At 41.7% G+C, this 22336-nt stretch overlaps 1 protein-coding gene across 1 annotated transcript; it reads right to left on the bottom strand.

The window, feature by feature from the left end:
* Nucleotides 1–14575: 14575 nt before the first annotated feature.
* On the bottom strand, nt 14576–20396 carry LOC148546716 (uncharacterized). Its single transcript, XM_088499323.1, has 2 exons — nt 20315–20396; nt 14576–15564 (listed from the first exon to the last, which is right to left on the bottom strand). The coding sequence occupies exons 1-2, from the start codon at nt 20394–20396 to the stop codon at nt 14576–14578; spliced, it is 1071 nt and encodes a 356-aa protein (XP_088355449.1).
* Between the last annotated feature and the right edge of the window lie 1940 nt (nt 20397–22336).

Here is a 22336-nt window from a genome sequence, read left to right as displayed (position 1 = left end):
CAAATATTCAACAAATCAAGAAGCAGAAGACGAAGAAGAAACAGAAATCGAAGCAAGAAGCAGAGGCGGCGAGGCGGCGACCAGCAGCGGAACGGAAGCCGACGACGACGAGGAGATCACGGCGGCGACCTCCCTGTTTCTCCCCCCTTCTTTCTCTCTCCACCCCCCGGTAGCGTGGTGAGGACGACGGCGGCAGTGCAGTGAGGACGCGGTGGTGATGAAGGCACGGCGGCTCCAAGCCCGTGACCCCCTCACTCGCGATCCATCTCTCTTCGTGGTTCTGCTCACGATGGCACGACGCAAACGGCGCGATGGTGGCGGCGACATGTTCTGACGACAGCAACGCGAGTAGCAGCGCCGGCGCCGTCCCCTCCCCCCTTCCCCTTCCCCCTCTCCCTCCCCTCCCCCCTTCGCATTTCCTTTCAGCCCCCCACCCCCAAAAAGGCGTTTCCTCTCCCCCTCCCCCCAAAACGTGTTCTTTTCTTTTTTTTTTAATAAATTTTTTAATTTTTTTATTATTAAAGTAGGGGTATTTTAGGAATAAAATTAAATTTTTTTAAAAAGGACGATTTTAATACAAAAAAAATACGTTAAGGATGATTTTAAATCAAAATATACACGAGGAACGATTTCGATTCTGACCCTCAACGTGAGGGACCAAAATCGTACTTATCCCTAATAAAAAAGTTCTAGATTTTTTAGCATATCTCTTCAAACAATAATTTTTTTTTGGATTTTACTTAAATTTTTGTATAATTTTTTTTCTTTTTATTCGTTATTCTTTTTTTGTTGGAAAGGGAGAAAATAATAAAGGTCGAACTTTAAATTTTGTTATTATAGAAATTCCGATATTATGTCATAAAATTATTTTTTTTAAAAGGTTAAATTGATAAAAAAAGGGTCAAGTATGATTTTAGTTCCTAATATAGAGGCCGAAAATTTGTTTTGTCCCCAAGTTTATTTTGTAAACAAAATCTTCCCCAAAGTTTATGTTTGTTTTAAAATGATCCTTTCGCACCAAAAATAAATTTTAATGACAAGTTTGTCCCTTGTAATTTGTGTCCCTTAATTTCATTCTCGCGAATTTGACTCTTGCTCCTCAAATAACTCATAATGTTCTTAAAAACATTTGAAAGTTGAAACCTTTGTGTCAAACCCTCGAATACGTTGCTGCGAAGAGATTCTACGGAAGTGGTTGTAGGGATTTGGGTGGTGGAAGTTTCACAATCGGTGAGGTGTGACATTCGTCACTGATCTTCATCGCTGGACCAACTGATTTTTCAGGTACAGTTACTTTTCATGCCTTCAGCAATCACATCAACTGTTTATAGCATTTTGGGGGTTTGAACTTGACAACAATGTTGCTCCGTTTGAGCTTTTTGGGGTTTAATGTAGGCTTCCGATTTTGCTGCTATAGCTAGGGTTTGTATATATGTGTTTCTTTTATTTCGTCTCAATTTTAGTATCGTCTCTGTTTTAGTAATGTATTCTATTGGATAACAGGGTTGACTGGCAGAAGATGGTGTACATATACATGAGGGTGCATCATGGCGGTGCATTCGGTTATGAAGACGGGGTATTTAAGTACTTAAAGGGTCAAAGAACAATTATTGAGGACATTGACAGCGATCGTTGGTCTGTGTTTGAGGCCTATGAAGAGCTGAGATAGTAAGGGTACTTGCAGTCCAACATTGCAGCATTGTGGTGTAAAGATCCAGGCTTGGATGATTCGGAGACTAACTTGAAGATGCTGAAGGGTGACGCAGATGCAATCGAAATGTGTGACATTACTGGGTTAAGGGGATTGGTAGAGTTGTTTGTGGTCCACGATGTTGGGGATGCGGAGGTATTTCGGGAAGTGGGTTACATTGACGTTGGGGGAGTAGCTAAAGAAGGGAATGATGCTGGGCTTGAATTGGTTGTTTTTTATGGTCATGGGGCTGAAGCAACGGAGGGAAGTGAGGAACCTAATAAAGGAACCCAGGGTGGAGGACAGTTTCGAGGAGATGGAAATGGAACCAGTGAAGAAGACAGTGATGACCCCGAGTATTTGCCGTCCAATGAGGAGGGGGACAGTGCATGTGACATTCACTTTACTAATAGTGAGGAGGAGTATGAGTACGATAGTGCATTTGATGAAGATAATTCTGTGCCTAAGAAAGATACTGCTAGCAAGGGAAAGAGGGTTAAGACAAGTCAGATTAGTGATGTGGATGTGGTAGATAGTGATGAATTAGAGATAGACTATATGATTGGTGGAGATGAAGGGGAGGATGATGCTAATGATGCATCAGATCATGGGGGTCAAAGGTTTTCAGTTCATAAACTTTTGAAGAATATGAGCAGCTATAGATGGGTGGTAGGAATACTTTATGCATCCAGGCAAGAATTTAAGGATACTGTGTTGGCTTATGCAGTTCATACGGCTAGGAGTATCAAGTTTAAGAAGTGTGATTTGGTGGGCTTAGGGCTGTTTGTCAGAAAGATTGCCCTTTTTGGCTCTATGCACACAGGGTTGGGGATAAATCCTTATGGCAGTTAAGAAGCATGAACCTGCAACACACTTGCATGCAAACATACAGGGTTGGCATACTGCACATTAAGTGGCTTGGAGCCAAGTTTAAGAAGAAGGTAGAGTCAAATCCTAGAATAAAAATAAAGGAGTTGGTGGCAAAGGCACATAAGAAACAAAATGTCACTGTGACTAAATCAATGGCAGGCAAAACGAAGCAAGAGGCACTAAGCCAGATTTAGTGTGTATCTAGTGAGCAGTATAAAAGGATTAATGATTACTGTGTTGAGATTCTAAGGGCAAATCCAGGTTCATCAGTGATTTTGAAAGTGATTCGGAGCCCAGATTTTTCCCAGGAAATACAGAACCCAGAGTTGATGAATTATTGTACATTCCAGAGACTATATGTCTGCTTCGATGCATGCAAGAAGAGCTTCTAACATTGCAGACCCTTTATTAGTTTGGACGGGTGCTTCTTGAAGACTCCTCAAGGTGGCCAGATATTGACTGCAATAGGAAGAGACCCCAATGACCAGATCCTTCTAATTGCTTATGCGGTGGTTGAAGCTGAGACAAAGGACTCCTGGGTTTGGTTTCTGTGACATCTATCTGACGATTTGGGTGCTGAGAAAATTGGGAGGTGCACATTCATGTCTGAGCAGCAGAAGGTAATTAACGATTCATTTTTTATTTGTTTTGGGCATTAAGAAATTTGTTAATACTGGACTAACTTCCAAGTTCACCTTTATACTGCAGGGCTTGTTACCAGCTTTTGATGAGGTCATTCCAGGAGTTAACAACTGATACTGTGTGAGGCATCTGTATAACAATTTTAGAAAGAAATTTCCTAGATTGGAGCTGAAGAATCAAATGTAGAGGTGTACAAAGTCAACGCACTGAAAAGATTGAGAGAAGGAGATGAAGTCACTGAGGCTCAAGAATGAGGGTGCATGTCGGCACTTGAACAGCATTTCACCTAGGTTCTGGTCCCGTTCTCGCTTACATTTCATTCAAAATGTGACTCCCTTATTAACAACATGAGTGAAAGTTTTAATGTTGTCATAGTTGAGGCTAGAGAAAAACCAATTGTGACTATGTTAGAGGACATTAGGGATGACTAGATGGGCTGCAAATAGAGATAGGATTCAACTGTACTAGGGTAACATCATGCCAACAATTAGGAAGAAATTAAAGAAAAGGGCAAAGTTTGCTAGGGACTGGAGGCCATATTGGTCAGCTGCTAGTAAGTATGAGGTGATGTGTGGGTTAGACAAGTTTGTTGTGGATCTGTCTACTGGTGAGTGTTCCTGCAGGAGGTGGCAGATGAGCGGGCTACCCTGTCCTCAGGCCATCAGCTGCATCAATTTTAAGGGGTTGGACTTGGAGTCGTTTGTGGATGACCACTACAAAAGGATGCTTACCTAAGGTGTTACCAGGAAGTGATACATCCTCTGAATGGGCCAGATCTGTGGGAGAGAACCTAGTATGATGATTTCATGCCACCACCATATAGGAGGCCAAGTTACCGATCGGTGAAGAAGAGGAAGTGAAGACCTGGAGATAAGGATAACAGAAGCCAGACTCACCTCTCCCGTAGGAGACAAATACAAATATGCTCTAATTGTGGTGCTGTAGGACACAAGAAGGGAGGTTTCACAAAACCTAAGAAGAGGGTTTATGGCTCACTATTTTATGGTTCAATTTGGTAGTATACATTGTTATATATTAAATTGTGATTCATGTTATCAAATTTTAATTTCCCTCATAGGTCCAATATGCAACCTAACAAGCTAGCAAAGGTCCTAAGAGAGGTTGGAAGGTTTCATGCTCACAACCCCCTGGCCATACAGTTCAGAGATGGACACTTAAAAGGAGTTCATGCTCACAACCCAACCCTCCAACAAGTCAGCCAAAGAAACAAGCAACTAGGCCCAACAAATCAACAGCTAAGCCCAATGATACTTCAACTCAGCCCAAGATCCAGCCCAAAAAGTTAGGGCCTGCACCAGCTCAGACCAACCCTAAAGCTCCTTCATCTCAGCCATTGCCTAAGAAGAGAAGTACAGCAGCATCCTCCAATAGCAAGAAGGACTCACACAGTCAACCAACTGAGAGAAAGAGGCATTTTTTGTTATCCAGACTAGAGCACCACATGACCCTCTGCAGAAACTGCAGCTAATGGAAAAATTGCCTCCTAGTGCATGGGGAAACCTTTAGATGTTGCTAGTTATGATTTGACTGTTATGAATGTTTCTCTAAGCCTCAAACAATGTTATTTTGTTATTTTGTTCTAGGTGGTTAAGTGGTTTGAACTTTGTTTATGCACACTGTTGGTCTGTGTTTTTTGTTTAAGTGACATCTTTAATTCTGTAATTGGCCTTTTTGGCTTATGAATTGTGTTATGCATGACTAGAATTGTCAGTGTTTTAAGTTTCATTGATCTGAATTTGGCCTTCAATACGATATGTCCTTACCATATGCACACATATCTACTTTAAAGTATTGCAACACAATTCCTCTGCTTTAAGCTTGGAAACTAAGACAATACTTTTATTCATACGTTCAAACAGGTTCACAAATGATACAACATAAAAGATCATTGTAACATGACACGTTTTCCTATCAATTTACCAAAAGAACACAATAAAATCCTAAAATTGATGTTCTAATCATCTACAATTTAAGTGCATTCTATATGGTTGCCTTAACTTGTGTGGATTCTACAGCAACAAATACAAAAATTCAATCTACCCAACAATCCCTAGAGTAGCTACAATCCTCAGCTTCCATTCAACATCCTTTAACCTTGTCTTCAAGGTTGTATTTTTCTTCCTACAATTTGCAATTTCAAAATCCTACTGCGCTCCTCCAGCTTCCGGGTCTGCCCACCAAAAGAAATCACAAGCATCCTGAACCTATCATAAGCCAGAAATCCTTAGATGAAAGAAACCCAGATGCCGAAACTCATGCTCACAAAATGGAAACAACAAAATACCTCATAGTAGACGCAACCCCAAAATCGTCGGCCTGGGGTTGTCCTTTGTCGTTGAGGTTCGCAGAATCGGCCTCTCCCCATGCCCACATACCAACTTCTTCACAGGTGATCAAACTCGACACGATGTTGGACTCTGCGAAGCCATCGACGCAGCGTTTTCGAGCCCTTCCTCTGCTTCGTTGTACCCTAACACAGTTTCCTTCCTCTGAGCTTTTCGAAGAAGATGATCCTCTTCTCCTTCTTTTACAACGTTCCCTTTTATTATTGTTATTATTATTGTTGTTGTTGTTGTTGTTGTTGTTGTTAACATTATTACTCGATTACAAATCAATAACGGATAGTAACTAGCTGAGGGGCATAATTGTCCGCTGGACCATTTTAAAACAAACATGAATTTTGGGGACGAAACAAATTTTCAGCTTCTACATTAGGGACTAAAATCGTACTTAATCCTAAAAAAATTATATCTCTAACAAAGATTAGAGACCAAATTTTAGACATTTCAATTATAACAAATTTAATATCATATTATAAAATTATTTATTCTAAAATTTAAACCGTCAATATAGAAATAAAAGAATGATATATATCTAACGATTTGTCCATTATATTAATCAAGGATGAAAAGCCCCTTTTAATATAATCAATTTCGATCATTATCCCAATCAATTTGAGTAACTTCTAAATTCTCAATACACTTTCACTTGTTGCCCACAGAACAACATGATAAACATGTAAGAATTTCGTGTATTAGGATTCTATTAATTATTGTCTTTTTTAATACAGATTGAATGTTTAGATCTAGTTATAATATTTATTTATTTAATCAACCCAACTATACATTTAAGCATTTTTGTATTTAACTCTAATCAAACATGTCTAAATTCATCAAAAATCACTTTCATTACACCCGTGTGTACACACGCATGTTTGAATAACACTTCTTCGTCTTCATCTTTGTGTTCTTCCTTCTTCTTCGCTTTCCTTCTTCTTTGTCTTCGCATTCCTTTTTCTTCGTCTTCGCGTTCTTCCTTCTTCTTCTTCATCGCCTTCCTCCTTCTTTTTTTTTGCATTTCTTCTTCTTCTTCTTCTTTGCGTATTTTCTCTCAATCATCATTCTTTTATTGTTGTTGTTGTTGTTGCATTTTTTTCCTTCTTTTAATTGAGTTTCATTTAGATCCAGAAATGAACCAAATTTAGTTTAGATTTAGTGAATACTTAACAGTAGTATCAAGTAGTGAACCTAACTCAATTCACATATGAACCGAATTTAGTTCAGATTTGAACAAAAAGTGATAAACATTCAATTAGCAAGAAAAGCACATTTCAATTCATTTCTGCATGCAAATAAACTCAATTAAACTAAGAAATGAACCGAATTTCTTAAGGAATAATAGATTTGGTGAATACTTAAAAGTAGTATCAAGTGAACCTAACTCAATTAATAAATGAACCGAATTTGGTTCAGATTTGAATAAAAAGTGATAAACATTCGATCAGCAAGAAAAGCACATTTTAATTCATTTCTGCATGCAAATGAACTCAATTAAACTAAGAGATGAACCGAATTTCTTAAGGAATAACAGATTTGGTGAATACTTAAAAGTAGTATCAAATGAACCTAACTCAATTAACAAATGAATCGAATTCGATTCAGATTTGAACAAATAGTTAAAAAATTACTTAAAGAATAAAAAATTTGGTCAATACTTATTAGTATTATAAAGTGAACCTTAATTAACACACAAATAAACCGAAATAAACTAAAAAATAAACCAAAATTATTTAATGATGGTATCTAATAACACTACAAGAAAAATACCCATTCAGCCACACTTTTTTTAAGCTATGTAAACCCCTTTAAATTAGTAAATAATTAGTCAATAAATTAGTTTTTAATAAAGAGAATTAGAAATGCGTATATTATATTAAATTAGGATAGAGCTCATCGAAACGAGAATTTTGACACCAATTTCGAAGAATTTGGCCCAAGATTGGATCGAACGGGCCGAACTGGTTGAACCGGGCCCAACTGGCCCAGCACATTTAAAGGGGCACGCTTCCTTTCTTACCCATTTCAGCAAAACGCTGAAAGCCATCAAGCAGGGGAGAAGAAGGAAGAAACCCCCAATGCTTACGGCAAAATTCAAAACGCCGTAACTCCTCCGTCCGAGCTCCAATCTCCGCACCATTTACGACCACGTGATCACCGCGTCGAGCTCTATATTTCTCCCAGAACAATTTCATAGGTAACCCGCTTATTCACTCTCAACCTCTTCTTCCCCAATTTTCGAGAAATTAGGTGGAGGTATTGAATTTCTTTGCTCTTTGATGTTTTAGGATCCAATTAACTTGAGAAAAACATTCATTCTTACTTATGTGAAGCTTGGATAAGGTGAGGATACCATAATTCCATTTTAATTTTACTGAATTTGAGCTTTGGATATTAAATTCGGTATATATGTGTTATGAATGTGTATTAGGTTGTTGTTCATACCCTGGCCCAATAAATAGGGCCCAGGATCCAAGCAAAGAAGCCCAACCCAAAGGGGTTGGCCCTCCCCAGTACCAGCCTTCATCCCCAGAAGTCGGTACTGAACACGACCTGCTCCAAAGAAGTCGGATACGAGGGTTAGCTGGCAGATAACACTCATTCGAATGAGTAACTGCCCCTAGAAACTCTCTAACCACTTCATAGAGCCATATCTTAACCTCCCTAAGATATGGGAACGGTTATCCACCTAAAAAGGTGGCACTACTTCAGCGGTGGTTATTGGTTCACCACTATAAATACCCTGACATCCCTCAGGTATCACTAAGTCCCAATACATTCTCAACTTGCTCACACTCTAGCTAACTTAGGCATTGGAGTGTCATTGCAGGTACCACCCCCCATTCTTCCACACGCACAAGTCGGACGGAGGAACACCGAGTTTCAGGTGCACTCGATAGCCACCTCCCTCACGCGTTTGGGCCAACCAACGTCATCCGGCCCACGAATCTCTGGTTACCCACCGTAACATTGGCGCCGTTGCCGGGGACCCGAGAGATTAACCAGTGATGGCGGAAAGATCCCCTGAAGAAGGTCATGTGGAGACAGATTCTGATCAAGAGAATTTGAACACTGGAAACAATGAAGCAGATCAGAACCTCCACCAGGAAGCTAATGATCAAAATAAGGAAGGCACTTCCGGAATCAAAAATCCGAAGGTAAACTCCTCGGAGGGGCGCGAGTCAGAAAAAGAAAGACCCCCTCTCGCTAGTGAGCTTATGGGGCTAATCCATAGCCGCCTCGAGCAGCTAGAACAGGAGCGGGAACGACAAAGGGAAGCTGAAAAGAACCTAAAAGAGGAGATGGAGCGACGAAAAGAGTTAGAAAGAAAACTCTTAAAGTTAGAATCCTCCCTCAAGGGTCGGAATTCCCAAGGCAATAGAGAAGATTCTCCCTTAGGAGAGAAAGATCCGTTTAGCGAGGACATAATGAGGGCAAAAGTTCCGAGAAACTTTAGAAGCCCCGATATGGACCTCTATGATGGAACCACCGATCCAAAGCATCATCTGAGCAACTTTAAAAGTCGGATGTATCTGACCGACGCTTCTGACACTACGCGATGCAAAGCTTTCCCGACAACCTTGTCAAAAGCAGCGATGAAATGGTTCGACAGTCTCCCTCCGAGGTCAATTACCAGTTTTGAAGACCTCTCAAGAAAATTCTTGATGAGATTCTCCATCCAGAAGGACAAAGTAAAACATGCACCAAGCCTCCTGGGAATAAAACAGGAGGTCGGGGAGTCCTTACGGGCCTATATGGAAAGATTCAACAAAGCATGTTTGGAGATTCAAGACCTGCCCACCGAAGCGGTCATCATGGGGCTAGTCAATGGTCTTAGAGAAGGTCCCTTCTCACAGTCCATATCAAAAAGACACCCCGCCTCTTTAAATGATGTACAGGAAAGAGCTGAAAAGTACATCAATATGGAAGAAAACGCTAGGCTAAGAGACCCGAGTTTGCGAATCGGGCACCCTCCCTCAACGAAAGAAAGGGAGAGGGAAGCGAAGAAGAAGGAAGAGCTCGGCCTTGATAGGCCAAGAAAATATCACTCTTATACTCCATTGAAAGTTCCTGTAGTGGATGTATACAGAGAAATTTGCAATACTGAAAGGCTGCCTCCCCCCAGACCCATCAAGAATAAAAAAGGGGGGGAGCCGCAGTGATTACTGCGAGTACCATAAGATATATGGACACTCAACAAACGACTGTTACGACCTTAAAGATGTGATAGAAAAGCTAGCCAGAGAAGGTCGGCTTGACAGATATCTCATAGAAAGGTCGGACGGTCATGGAAAAAGAAAGCGAGAAGATACGGATAGAAGAGACCCACCACCACAAACTCCGGAGAGACATATCCATATGATCTCAGGAGGATTTGCGGGAGGGGGACTCACAAAATCCTCTCGAAAAAGACATCTCAAGAGAGTCTACCAGGTCGAAGAGGGGTCCTCCGATCTTCCGACCATTTCATTCACAAAGGAAGACGGGCGAGGAATAATCCCTGGGCACGATGGCCCAGTGGTAATTACCATGATCCTGGCAAATGCCCATCTACACAGAACCCTAGTAGACCAAGGAAGCTCAGCAGACATCCTCTTTAAGCCCGCTTTCGACAAACTAGGTTTAGATGAGAAAGAGTTAAGAGCCTACCCCGACACCTTATACGGATTAGGTGACACGCCGATAAAGCCACTAGGATTTTTACCCCTCCACACCACCTTTGGAAAGGGGGAAAAATCAAAGACTCTGAGTATAGACTTCATAGTCATCGACGTGGGGTCGGCTTATAATGCTTTAATCGGCAGGGCTACCCTTAATCGACTCGGAGCGGTGGTATCGACGCCCCACCTCTGCATGAAGTTCCCGACCTCGTCGGGAATAGCAACGGTGAGGGGAGATCAGAAGCTGGCAAGGAAGTGCTACAATGAAAGCCTAAACCTGAGAGGAAAAGGCAGAGAAGTCCACACCATAGAACTCGGGGGAGCAAGGGTTAAAGAAGAGCTACGACCACAGCCCGGGGGAAAAACTGAGGAAATTCAGGTCGGCGAAGAGGAAGGAAAAAACACTCACATAGGAGCCAACCTAGGGGAAACCCTAAGACAAGGGTTGACTAAGCTCCTAAGAGATAACTCCGATCTCTTCGCCTGGAAGGCCTCCGACATGCCTGGGATAGATCCCGAGCTCATGTCTCACAAGCTCTCGGTCTACTCAGGGTCCCGACCTGTACAACAAAGAAGACGCAAGCTCGGCCCAGAGCGAGCCCTAGTAGTAGAAGAGCAAGTGCAGGCGCTCCTAGAAGCCGGCTTCATCAGAGAAGTCAAATACCCAACTTGGCTAGCCAATGTAGTGCTAGTCAAAAAACAAAATGGTAAATGGAGAATGTGCGTCGACTACACCGACTTAAATAAGGCATGTCCCAAGGACCCTTATCCACTACCAAGCATTGACGCCCTAGTGGACTCTAGCTCGGGGTATCAATACCTGTCATTCATGGACGCCTACTCAGGGTATAACCAAATCCCGATGTATGAACCAGACCAGGAAAAAACATCATTCATCACGCCCAGAGCCAACTATTGCTACGTGGTCATGCCATTTGGATTGAAAAATGCAGGGGCCACATATCAGAGGCTAATGAATAAGGTGTTTGCCCCACACTTAGGGAGCTTAATGGAAGCATATGTCGACGATATGTTGGTAAAAACCAAGGAGGAAGTTGACCTCCTATCCGACCTCTCACAAGTCTTTGACACCCTAAGGTCGCACGGGATGAGACTAAATCCTGCAAAGTGCGCCTTCGCAGTGGAGGCAGGAAAATTTCTAGGATTCATGCTAACACAAAGAGGGATCGAAGCCAATCCCGACAAGTGTAGAGCTATCCTAGAGATGAAAAGCCCGACTTGTTTGAGAGAAGTCCAACAGCTGAATGGCCGACTAGCAGCTCTCTCCAGATTTTTGGCAGGATCAGCATTAAGATCCCTTCCACTGTTCTCCCTACTAAAAAAGGGGCACCAGTTTGAGTGGACCCCCGAATGCGAGGAGGCGTTCCAGGAGTTCAAAAAGTTTTTGAGCCAACCTCCTATCTTGACCCGACCTATAGCCGAAAAAGACCTCATCCTATACCTCTCCGTGGCAGACAGGGCTGTCTCAGCAGCATTGATAAGAGAAGAGGAGGTCAGGCAACACCCAATCTACTTCATCAGTAAAGTTCTATAGGGCCCTGAGCTAAGGTACCACAAATTAGAAAAGTTTGCCTACTCCTTAGTAATAGCCTCTCGAAGGCTACGGCCTTACTTTCAGGCTCACACAATAAGAGTCCGCACGAACCAACCCATGAAGCAAATCCTCCAAAAGACGGATATTGCAGGAAGAATGGTACAATGGGCAATAGAGCTCTCCGAGTTCGACTTAAAGTATGAAACTCGGACGGCGATTAAAGCCCAGTGCCTCGCCGACTTCATCGCTGAATATGCAGGGGATCAAGAGGACAAACCGACTACCTGGGAACTCTACGTGGATGGGTCCTCCAATAAAACAGGAAGCGGCGTAGGCATAATATTGGTAGACGAAAGGGGAACCCAGATAGAAGTTTCCCTCAAGTTCGAATTCCCAGCTTCAAATAATCAGGCAGAATACGAAGCCTTGATCGCAGGATTGAAGCTGGCTGAAGAAGTCGGCGCCACGAAAGTGATGGTATACAGCGACTCCCAGGTGGTGACCTCCCAAATAAGTGGGGAATACCAGGCAAAAGACCCAACTATGAAAAGGTACTTGGAGAAAGCCTCGGAGCTCCTGGGGCGCTTTGCAGAAACCGAGGTGAAACACATAACTCGGGATCTAAACAGCAGAGCAGACGCCCTATCCAAGCTAGCAAGTACCAAGCCAGGAGGAAATAACAGAAGCTTGATTCAAGAGACCCTCCAGGAACCTTCAGTGGTAAAAACAGAAGACACACTAGAAGTCTTTGAAGTGGTCGGATTAAACCTCGGATGGATGAACCCCTTAGTCGAATACCTAAAATTCGACATCCTCCCTAAGGAGGAAAAAGAAGCCCAGAAAATCCGAAGGGAAGCACAACACTATACTTTGGTGAAAAATGTTCTCTACAGAAGGGGGATATCAACACCATTGTTAAAGTGTGTACCGACCTTAAAAACCACCGAGGTGTTGGAGGAGGTACATAGCGGAATCTGCGGGAACCATCTCGGAGCCAGGTCATTGGCCAGGAAAGTGATCCGAGCTGGATTTTACTGGCCAACCTTACAGAAAGATGCCACAGAATTTGTGAAAAAGTGCCAGCCACGCCAAATGCATGCAAATTTCCACGTGGCTCCCCCAGAAGAGCTCATTAGTATCACTTCTCCATGGCCCTTTGCAAAATGGGGAATGGATTTGTTAGGTCCTTTTCCCCAGGCGCCAGGACAAGTTAAATACCTAATAGTGGGAATAGATTACTTCACAAAGTGGATAGAAGCAGAACCACTGGCCACCATCACTGCACAGAGAAGTCGGAGGTTCCTCTACAAAAATATAATCACAAGGTATGGGATACCTTATTCCATTACCACAGATAACGGAACCCAGTTCACCGACTCCACCTTTAGAAGCCTGGTAGCCAGTATGAAAATTAAACACCAGTTCACCTCGGTGGAACACCCACAAGCCAATGGGCAAGCCGAAGCAGCCAACAAAGTCATTCTGGCAGGGCTGAAGAAAAGGTTACAAGACGCGAAAGGGGCTTGGGCTGAAGAACTCCAACAAGTATTATGGGCTTACAGAACAACTCCCCAATCCGCCACTGGAGAAACACCCTTCCGACTAGTCTATGGCGTAGAAGCCATGATCCCAATAGAGGTCAATGAGCAAAGCCCAAGAGTGATTTTCCACGACGAGATCAGGAATATACAGGGACATAAAGAAGAGCTCGACTTGCTCCCTGAAGTCCGAGAAGAAGCTCAGATAAGAGAAGCAGCATTGAAACAAAGGATGACTACAAGGTACAACAAAAAAGTCATTCGAAGGAGTTTCACCCCAGATGACTTAGTCTTAATCAGAAACGACATTGGGGTCAACAAATCTGGGGAGGGAAAGCTCGCCGCCAATTGGAAAGGACCATACAAAATCAAGGAGGTCTTAGGAAAAGGCTATTATAAGGTGACCGACTTAGGCGGCACCGAGTTACCAAGGTCATGGCATGCTTGTAATATGAAAAGGTACTACAGTTAAAAGCAAACTCTACTCCCTGATGTACTCTTTTCCCAGCTTCATGATTTTTTCCCAGAATCAAAGGGTTTTTTCTGAAGAAGGGTTTTTAACGAGGCATCACAGTAGGGGCTAAGGGAAATAAATTAGCAAAAGCCCTTAGTAGCAATAAGGTACCTCCTCAATTAATAAAGAACTCTTTCATTTTAAATATCTCTTTCAGAATTCCCTTTTTATTTTCTTTCTACGAAACGCGCCGATTTAAGCTCGACAAAACGTAAAAATCCCATGAACCGACCTAGATGGTCGTCAGGATAAAACGACGAGGTACAAGTCGGTGTAAAGAGGCTATAGAAGTCGATCATGATAAACTCGGGATCAGTCCGACTCACAAGGCAGAATGCGAAACCGAGTAAAATTAAAATGAATCGCAAAAGTAGCCTAAGTCACGAAAAACTCAATAAAACAAAATTGAGTACTAGAAATAACAAAAAGAGATAAGGAAAAACTAAGAAAAAGGCTGCCTTGAGAATCAAGGAAATTCAGAAAAGCAGGCAAGTCCCAAAGAAAAGGTTTCCTCCAGAAAAGATCAAAGAGTCAAAGGAACCACGAAAAGCATGCGCGCATAAGGTAACTCAAAGCCCTTATCCAAAAAGGGCATTTATTTAACGCTAAATTAAACCCCTATTAAAAAAGGGGCATTACTGTTTTGTTTACGGCCTTAAAAGGCCAAAAAATTGTTCAAAACACCAACAAATAAATATATAGAGTTTAAAAAAGAGGGGCCCACAGGCCGGGCCCCGATAGCCAAAAATCACTTTTTTAGAAGATCACCACCAGTAGAGTCAGGGGGAACGCCAGGAGCAGGAGTTGAAGATGAAGTCGGAGGAACGGTAGAAGAACTCGGAGCGTCCTTAGAGTGAGGAGGGGACTCTATGATCCTCTGCCCCCGAGTCTTTAAATCAGACTCAGACTCCACTATGGGGACAGGAGGATCCACGATGGCACCATCAATAACAATCTTATCAGGGTCCAAAGGAGAAAGGTCCAAGTCAGGAGCAATAACTCCGACCTGTTCCTTGAAAATCCTCCAGGCCTCATCAGCACCATCCGCAATAGAGTCCTCCAACTCGGTATAGGCCTTCCGAGCGTTCAGCAAGTCATTTTTTACAGACACAAGATTAGCAAACAAACTGTTGTAGCTGGCTTGCGCTGCTTTCCTCAAATCCATCTCCATGTTGCATTGGGCTTGCAACTTCTTCCCTTTCTCTCTGAGGCTGTCCCTCTCCTCCGTCAGTTTGGCAACTTTCCCCTCCAACTCCTTCTCATGCTCCTGATATATACGAAGCCTACCCTCCAGCTCCTCGACCCTCGAGGTCGTCCCTAAAGAGCTGATGGGAGTCTTCTCGAATATATCCAAGAGTTTGCCACAAACCCCCGCCGTCTTGAGACTCTCCTCAACCACAGTAGTGAGGTAGTGCCGAACAGAAACATCATCCATACTCATACGAGCATGAGGATAGATGTTCTTTCGAACGAACGCAAGAGCGTCCGCCTCACCAGAAGCGCCAGACTCTAAGGTCTTGCGCTTCTTTGGCTCTGGTTCGGGAGTAGGTCGGACGGAAGGGGGTGGCAGAGAGGAAGCAGAGGAAGAAATTACAATAGGTTGAGAGGGAGTCCCAACGTTCCGAGGAGGAGGAGGGGGAGAGACAACCGTCCTAACACCTCCAGACCTGGCTCGAGACTTTGCCTTGGCTTCCTGAACCCTCTGGTAAGACTCTTGAGCGTTTTTCTTTGCCATCTCTGCAAAAACAAAATGGTAGCTAAAATCAGACAAAGTCGGTAAAAGAAATTACAAGTCGGAAATAAGCAAGAAACGCAAAAAGCTACCTAATTGTGACTGAACAAAGGTCGGCGACCCCTGGAGAAATTTTTTAGTATCCAAGTATGGGGCCCTCCCCCACGCTTCTCGGAGGAACCCCACAATGGCTGCTTCTACCTTATTTAAGTCATCCAGACCATATTTCTCGCAAGGGGAGGCCTCCAGCCAATATAAAGGGAATCGGGGAGAAGAATGATCATCCAGGAAAAAGGGATGGTGACCCTCTACAGCTTGCACTTTGAAAAAGTAGTTCTTGAAGTCATGAAAGGACTCGTCAAAAAGGGTAAAAAGTCTCCGACCTTGTATGGCTCGGAACGACACCCACTGTTGTTTATTGTTTAGCCCACTGAAGGGTTTTGTCATATGAAAAAGATGGAAAAAAATCTTTAAAGAAGTCGGGAACTCTAAAACTTGGCTGATAAATTGATAAATTTTCAAAAAACCCCAAGAGTTGGGGTGAAGCTGGGTGGGAGCGACTCGACAGTGATGCAAAACAGATATCTCAAAATTTGAAAAAGGAAGAAAAACACCCAAACGGGTGATCATGCATTCATACATAAAGAAAAAATGAGGGGCCGCCTCATCGACTCTTCCAAAACAAACCCGGTCTTCAGGACCCGGGACTACCAATTCATATTTTGGTTCGTCATCCTCAGAAGTGCAAATTCTGTGATGAGTGCGAAGGTTGGTAATGAACTCAGAATCGACTGAGGGCTCCTCCCCTAAGACCGTAACATCAACCCAATGAGAGAGAGCATCTACAGAAGCCATTTCTTTTTATAAAAAAAGGGGGTAACAAAACCTACAAGGGGAAAAGAAAAATCACCAACATGGTCTCTAAAGGGAGGAGGATGCGAAACTAAAGTCTACAAATCAAATTTATCTACAAAGGCATATTAAAGAACTAACCTTTATCCGGAAATAAGGGTTGGAAGCAAAAGCCTTCGAAGACGCAAGAACGCAGCACGAACGGATACAAGGAAAATTTGAAAGATCGCAGAAACGAAACAACGAAAGAGAGGGAAAATATTTATAAGAACGTTAGGGGCATAATGGTAAAATCGGGGCAATCATTAATGAGGATGCACCGTTACCAAGGCTATTAAATCCCTATGCACACCCCTAACAGACACAACGCTTGATTGGACGTAATTGTCAGAACCAAAAGGTCACGAAAAATCACGTCGGTTTTCAAACCATCACGTCGGTCCTCTTACAAATCGGCTATGACCCCGAGTTGAATACTCGAACCCAACTCTTAAAAATAAATTGGGCTCGAGTAGGGGCACTGTTCATACCCTGGCCCAATAAATAGGGCCCAGGATCCAAGCAAAGAAGCCCAACCCAAAGGGGTTGGCCCTCCCCAGTACTAGCCTTCATCCCCAGAAGTCGGTACTGAACACGACCTGCTCCAAAGAAGTCGGATACGAGGGTTAGCTGGCAGATAACACTCATTCGAATGAGTAACTGCCCCTAGAAACTCTCTAACCACTTCATAGAGCCATATCTTAACCTCCCTAAGATATGGGAACGGTTATCCACCTAAAAAGGTGGCACTACTTCAGCGGTGGTTATTGGTTCACCACTATAAATACCCTGACATCCCTCAGGTATCACTAAGTCCCAATACATTCTCAACTTGCTCACACTCTAGCTAACTTAGGCATTGGAGCGTCATTGCAGGTACCACCCCCCATTCTTCCACACGCACAAGTCGGACGGAGGAACACCGAGTTTCAGGTGCACTCGATAGCCACCTCCCTCACGCGTTTGGGCCAACCAACGTCATCCGGCCCACTAATCTCTGGTTACCCACCATAACAGTTGTGAATAAATAATTGGAGCTTGAAATTATGAATAACGAAACTTGGAGGAAGCTGTTTTCTTGAGGTTTTTGGGGCTGTGTTGGTTTTTATAAGTCACCTTGATTACTACGAGAAAACCGGCCAAGGTATAGTTTAGGTTTCTTGCATTTAATATATAATGTTTTGTGAAAACTTAGGCTAGATGACCATAGGATAAGTTGGAATGCAGGTGTATATTTAATATTTAGCATCTTGACAATAGACATATTTGATTTGGCTTGTTGGATAATTAGTGATTTGATGAATTATTATGGTTTGATGCTTGTTGGTTGGTTGGTAATGTTTGATGGATTTTAGGAAAATGTATGTGTATTACTGTTTATTTAAGGAATAGATTGTTATGGTGGTTATTTTGATGATAAAGAAGGATTTGTTATGTTGAGAATTGTAGGTATGATTATGAATGGAAATTGAGATTTTTGAATGAAATGAGGTTTATGAGGTTTGTAGAACTTTGGTTTTGGGCTGAACTTCGGTGGGATATAATTTGGCTTTCGGAACCCCAAATTGATTCCAACTTGTTTTAAATAAAAATTGGGTTCGTAAAGTTTATGCCGTTCGAAGAATAGAAGAAAAACGATTTAAAACGATTGAGTTATGCCCATCGAAAATTTTGGTGTGGAATATGTGGTTATGCATGTGACATTTCCTGATTATGTAGCTCTCTGGGTGATCTGTTTTTTTTTTTTGGAGAACGTACGTCCACGCGTACGCGTGACCCACGCATACGCGTGGCATGAAATTTTCAACTGTGCATACGCGTATAGCCCCATGCGTACGTGTAGTTGACCAACATGCATGTCCACGCGCACACATGACCCATGCGCACGCGTGACATGAAGTTTTCACCTACGCATACGCATGACAAAGGGACGCGCACGCAAGCTGCAATTTTTATTCTCCCACGTGTACGCGTGGCCCCTGTTCCAGCAAACATGATTTTTGAGTTTTAAACCCTATTTCAAACTTCTAAAACCTCTATTTTCATTCCTTTAGTCACAAAAAGTAGTATTAAACCTGATAATCAGATGAAGCTAGGAAATGGGGATAACTTGGAGGTGAAGTAAAGCTGAAAAATGATGAATTGATTATGAAATGTTACGGATGATCATGTATGATACTTGGCTTGAATGATTAAATGATATGAGATACGAGACTCCCTGGGTAAAGTACCGTGGCTTGCCACCACGTGTATCAGGTTAAGAACTCGATACTCTGTTGACCCTACGACGTAAGGGTGACCGGGCACTTATAAATTCCCAAGAATAGTACCCCCATTGAGCGATTTGATATATGCATGAGTAAAAGCTATGCATAGACTCATGGGGATGCACGTCGGGGGACAGTCCAAAGGTTTAGCAAATTGGACTTGTCAGGTTGGCTTGATAACCGACAGATGAGACTCATCAGCCATAGGACAGGCATGCATCATGTGCATACTACTTAAATTACTTGTTTGTGTATTAATTGGGTGTGCCTAAGTGTGCTTGCCATATTAAATGTATATTTGTTACCTGCAGTATTTGTACCCTTCTTGTGTTTGCCTTTATCTGTTTATTTGTCTGTGAAATACTGACGGAGATAGAGGTATGGAGGAATGGCAGTATGGGACTTAGATCTAAGATTAAGTGAAGTTAGGCTTAGATACTTTTAAAAAACCACTTTTTATGGCTTCTGTTTAATACTTTAAGCTCTATAATCTGAATGTCGGCGTTCTAGGATTGCCTCTGGCATTCCCAGGACCTTATATCTTATGTGTGTGGCACCTTTACCATACTGAGAACCTCTGGTTCTCATCCCATACTGTGTTGTTGATTTTCAGATGCAGGTCGAGAGGCATCTGGACTTTTGAAGCGAAGTGGTTATCGGGTTATTTTGTTGTATAGTGTTGTTTATATATGTACTTAGCTTTCTCTCCGCATAACTTGTTCCTTTTGATCCTCTTAGAAGCTTATGGAGAAACAAGACTTTGTTTATGTACATTCGGGTTTTGGATATATATATATATATATATATCTGTGTAAATATTCTCTGGCCAGCCTTGACTTCACGGGCTGAGTTAGGAGCTTGTTATTTTGTATCTTTGGCACTCTATTCCTACTTTTAGTATCTTATGTTCGATAGTTATAGTTTTCTTAGCACGCAAGTTAACTTGTTTCTTGAGCGTTGCGATTTTATTCCGCGACTTTTATTTCATCTATTCTTCAAGGCTCCTTGTATATTATACTCTTTCTGCTATTATACGTATACATTATGTTGTAGAAGTCATAATACCACACCACCTTTGTTTTACGGCTTGAGCGTAAAGCTCAGTGTGGTAGGGTGTTACAAGCTACATTTGAAAAGTGTAGCCTATTCTATGAATAGGCTACACTTTTCTCAGTGTTGCCTATTTTTAAGAGAAAAGGAAACACAATTTTGGCATCATTTAAAAAGTATAGCCTTAGGTATTATAGAAATCACTTATAAAGCGTAGCCGTATGTTGATATCTATGGGTCCACTTTTTGTATCAAAGAGAGCATTTTTTGAGGGTAGCCTATTTGTTAAGTTTTGGGTGTGCTTCAAAAGTGATGCCTAATGAGTGCTTTTCCTCTTTTTCCCGATCGAAAGCAAACTCACAACACTTAATGAAATTTTTGTTCCCTCCAAAGCTCATCACTCATCATCGCGAAGAACCCTCTCTGAAACCCTCTCTGAAATTTTTGTTATCAAATGCCTTTATCCCCTTTCTGAAACCCTCTTACCATCGTGAAGAACCACACGCACCACTCACTATCGCCACATCGCCACACACTCACCACTCACCACCCTCACTCACCACATCGCCACTGACTGTCGCTCCTCTTCGCCCTCCTGCATTGAGCTGTGCCGCCCTCAACATCGTCATCTCTGTGCTTCTCATCGTCCTTCCCCTTTTAGTTCAATCATCATCTCTGTAACCCTCACCTTCGCCATTCTCAATTTCTCACCGTCGCTGGTGATCGTCGCCACCCAGTAACCACTCACCGCCAGTCACCGTCGCTGTTGATCGTCACTATTGCTGCACTGACCATCGCCCTTCTTCACCGTTCTTCTCATCATCGTCTTCTCTGTGCTCACATCATTGAATATGTATGTATTGATTTCTATTTGGTTATGAAATTTCAGAGGTTTAGGGTTCCGATTTTAGGAGTTTTAATTTGGGGGTTTTAATCTGTGAAATATGGGTTTGCGAATTGTGATTTGATAACATGCATGTTGTTGTTGATGAAGATGCGTGGTTTAACAGATTAGTGAGTATTGTTAGATTAGTAATTTTTTATGTTTATCCTACCTTCTAATAAAGAATAGAATAGTGTCCTTACAGTGAAATGTGAAAAATGAAGAACATGCTTCTCTTTTTGTGTTCTGCATTTTTGTGTTAAACCAAAATATTTTACCTGTAGTTTGTTCAAGTTCTCACGCAGCTTGCTTTTTGACAATTTAGCAGCACTTGTTTCCTGCATTATCAGATTTTCCTTGAATCATTTTTTTGTTTCTAAATTTGGTTTCTTACTCTTAGTAGATCCAAATATAGTTTTTAAATTTGAATTTATGATAATAGAGAATAGAATTATGCAAATTGCAAAAAAAGAAATAAAAAGTTAACAATAAATAAATAAGTAAAATAAAAAGTTTGCATGTAATATATAAATTGTGAAATCAATTTGTCTGGTTTTTATTTTTGACATTAACTCCACCTTAAACAATTTTGATACTCACACTTATTCACTTACTTAACATGTCAGGTGCTAATCAATACCACTTACTTAACTTGTTGTAATTGGATGCCTTTTGAAATTTCAGTAATATATAGTGATACCATGCTTGATTTGTGTTTTGCCATGAAGGCTGTGATTCAGCCACTGGACTTGTGCAGTATCCATTGATTGAATGCATAATTGTGTCTTATAAATTTCAGTTGTAGCTTGCTTAATGCTACTGGCAGTGAACTTATCCAATTGCATTACCGTTTGCTTCATATGTTTCCTCTTTGGGAATTACTTGTATCGAAGTTATGTTTTAAGGTATTTGGTTATTTTGTGCAAGAACCAAGTGCGAGGATGTTAGAATGATGTAGAGTTTTGTTGCAGTATTTGAAACAAGAGCAATATGATCTTCTTTGAATAAATAAAAATGCAATGGTAAAATTTGATGGTTGTAGATCGTGGGAAGGTCAGGTCAGAATTTGGATTGGATACTGAATGAAATTTGATTTCCAACTTCAGTCTTAAACAGAAATCCTGAAGTGTGTGCTGTCTTAGCGCTGATCAGAAAGAAATGTCCTTCCATCTTGATTTCATGAAGTTGAATGAATCCATTTTCTAAATTTATAGCTCTGTGCCTTTCACTACTGGAGTTTAGACATTTACTAACACTTTTTATGTAATATTTTTAAAATGTTAGCTATACTAATAAAATTACACCTTTAGCAACATTTATTTCATAAATATTAGAAAAGATATTTTAAAAAAAATTCAGATAGAAATGTCACCAAATATACCAAGGGGGTGATGATTCTCTTTTTTTTGTCATATTTCACGGGTCTAAAATAGAGCCACTTTCATCACATTTTGTTCACTCTCCACTTCTTACCGATCGAATTTTTGTTCTCTTCTCAATCAAGTTTATCCCAATTATTAACCTCAATCAGATCATATTCTTCTTCTCAGTCAAGGCTTTATGATCTCAGCGTGACTCATTCTCCAAATTCCAATTCTTTTTCTCGATTTCAATCCCGATTTTGGTAAGGATTTTCTCTTTTCTTTAATTCATTCGATTCAATCTGATTTTAATTTTCCATCCCTT

This window comes from Arachis ipaensis, chromosome B9, assembly GCF_059453495.1.
Source record: "Arachis ipaensis isolate K30076 ecotype BB chromosome B9, ASM5945349v1, whole genome shotgun sequence".
NCBI lineage: Eukaryota > Viridiplantae > Streptophyta > Magnoliopsida > Fabales > Fabaceae > Arachis > Arachis ipaensis.
This window is presented reverse-complemented; position numbering and strand designations above follow the sequence as displayed.